We start from the raw sequence: 1,274 nt of genomic DNA on the forward strand, positions 1-1,274 counted from the left end.
CCCCCCAGTTGTATAACAACATGTAGGCCCCTGCCTCATATTTCTTGCTCTTTTCTCTTCCTCCAGGTGTGCCACGCGACCAGCCAATCACTGACACCTCAGCAATCAACTGTCACTATACAGTACATGGAGGGTGACACGGCTATCTTGCCATGTTCTCTGAGCCGTGAAGGACGATATTCGGTAAAGATTTATACAGATTAACTGTTAGACCTCCTGAATTTTTCTTTTTTTGTATTAGTTGGATGGGTTCTGTTTTGTTTGGGTTTTTTTTCAAATTCTATTTTTCTAAGCTTTTTGTGGAGGAGGGGGTGTTTTTTGTTTTGTTTTTGTTTTGTGTTTTTCGGGGGGCGGGGGGTGCAGGTGGGGGTGAGGAGGAGAGAGGGTAACGTAGTGTGTGTATGTGTATACAGTGGAACTCGGATTCAACGAGGTCGCCGGGCCTGACCTAAAATCTCGTTGAATCCGAGTGTTCGTTATAGCAAGCACAAGGTTTTTATGTAGATAATTACAGGCACTGAGCAAGTAATCATGTATAAAGAAGAAGTCACAAGTAGTGCCTGCGATGCCAGCGTATTTTGAGCCGCGTAAAAAAAAAAAGACCGATTTGTTCAAATGCACACGTCTGTGTAATCTCGATTGTTTACCAAAACTTGTGTTGCTGTGTAGAGCCTAGCGTACGGCAACTTTTGATTCCATAGACCAGCGCTCAATTCATTACGTAGCTCTACGTCAAGACTAGCTTATCATTCATTGTAATAATGATCAGTTGCCGAGGGGAAAAAAGACTGACGCGTTTGTATCTGCGACGTTCAACGCCCGGGCCGCTAGTACCCGCGTGGTTCTGCTCCAGGTTCCGCTGTTTACCTGAGGTGTCTTACGTATGTGATAACACTAACGCCAAACAGACAAAAGACTTTGTGCCTTGTGCTTGCCTTTTCTTCAAGTTCAAGCAAAAGCCAAACGCTAAATAGTAATACAGAGGCCAAACTCGTTTTCCCTCTACTCACTATCACATGTATTTCTTATGCACAATTTTGATGAATATTCTTGATTAGAATTTTTTTTAACCTTGCAGATCGCTGTAAACAGAATATTGAAAATTACATTCTATAGCATTGGTTTGGGCTTTTCCTCCCACACGCACGTACGCACACATACGCACACACGCATACACGCATACACGCGCGCACACACACACACACACACACACACACACATACACACACACATACACACACACATTACACATCACACACACACACACACACACA

The 1,274-nt window shown here is 43.6% G+C and overlaps 1 protein-coding gene across 2 annotated transcripts in view; it reads left to right on the plus strand.

The window, feature by feature from the left end:
• The window catches only part of LOC101857463 (neuronal growth regulator 1), a 6,165-nt gene that overhangs the window by 1,304 nt on the left and 3,587 nt on the right, over positions 1 to 1,274 (plus strand). For both annotated transcript variants that reach the window (XR_004859178.1, XM_005090892.3), the window contains exon 2: positions 67 to 183. Coding sequence is in view for 1 of the 2 variants with exons in the window: in XM_005090892.3 (XP_005090949.1) it covers positions 67 to 183 (117 nt within the window). In the remaining variant the exon portion in view is untranslated. The remainder of the gene's footprint in view (positions 1 to 66; positions 184 to 1,274) is intronic.

Source organism: Aplysia californica, unplaced genomic scaffold (assembly GCF_000002075.1).
Source record: "Aplysia californica isolate F4 #8 unplaced genomic scaffold, AplCal3.0 scaffold00023, whole genome shotgun sequence".
Taxonomy (NCBI): Eukaryota; Metazoa; Mollusca; class Gastropoda; order Aplysiida; family Aplysiidae; genus Aplysia; species Aplysia californica.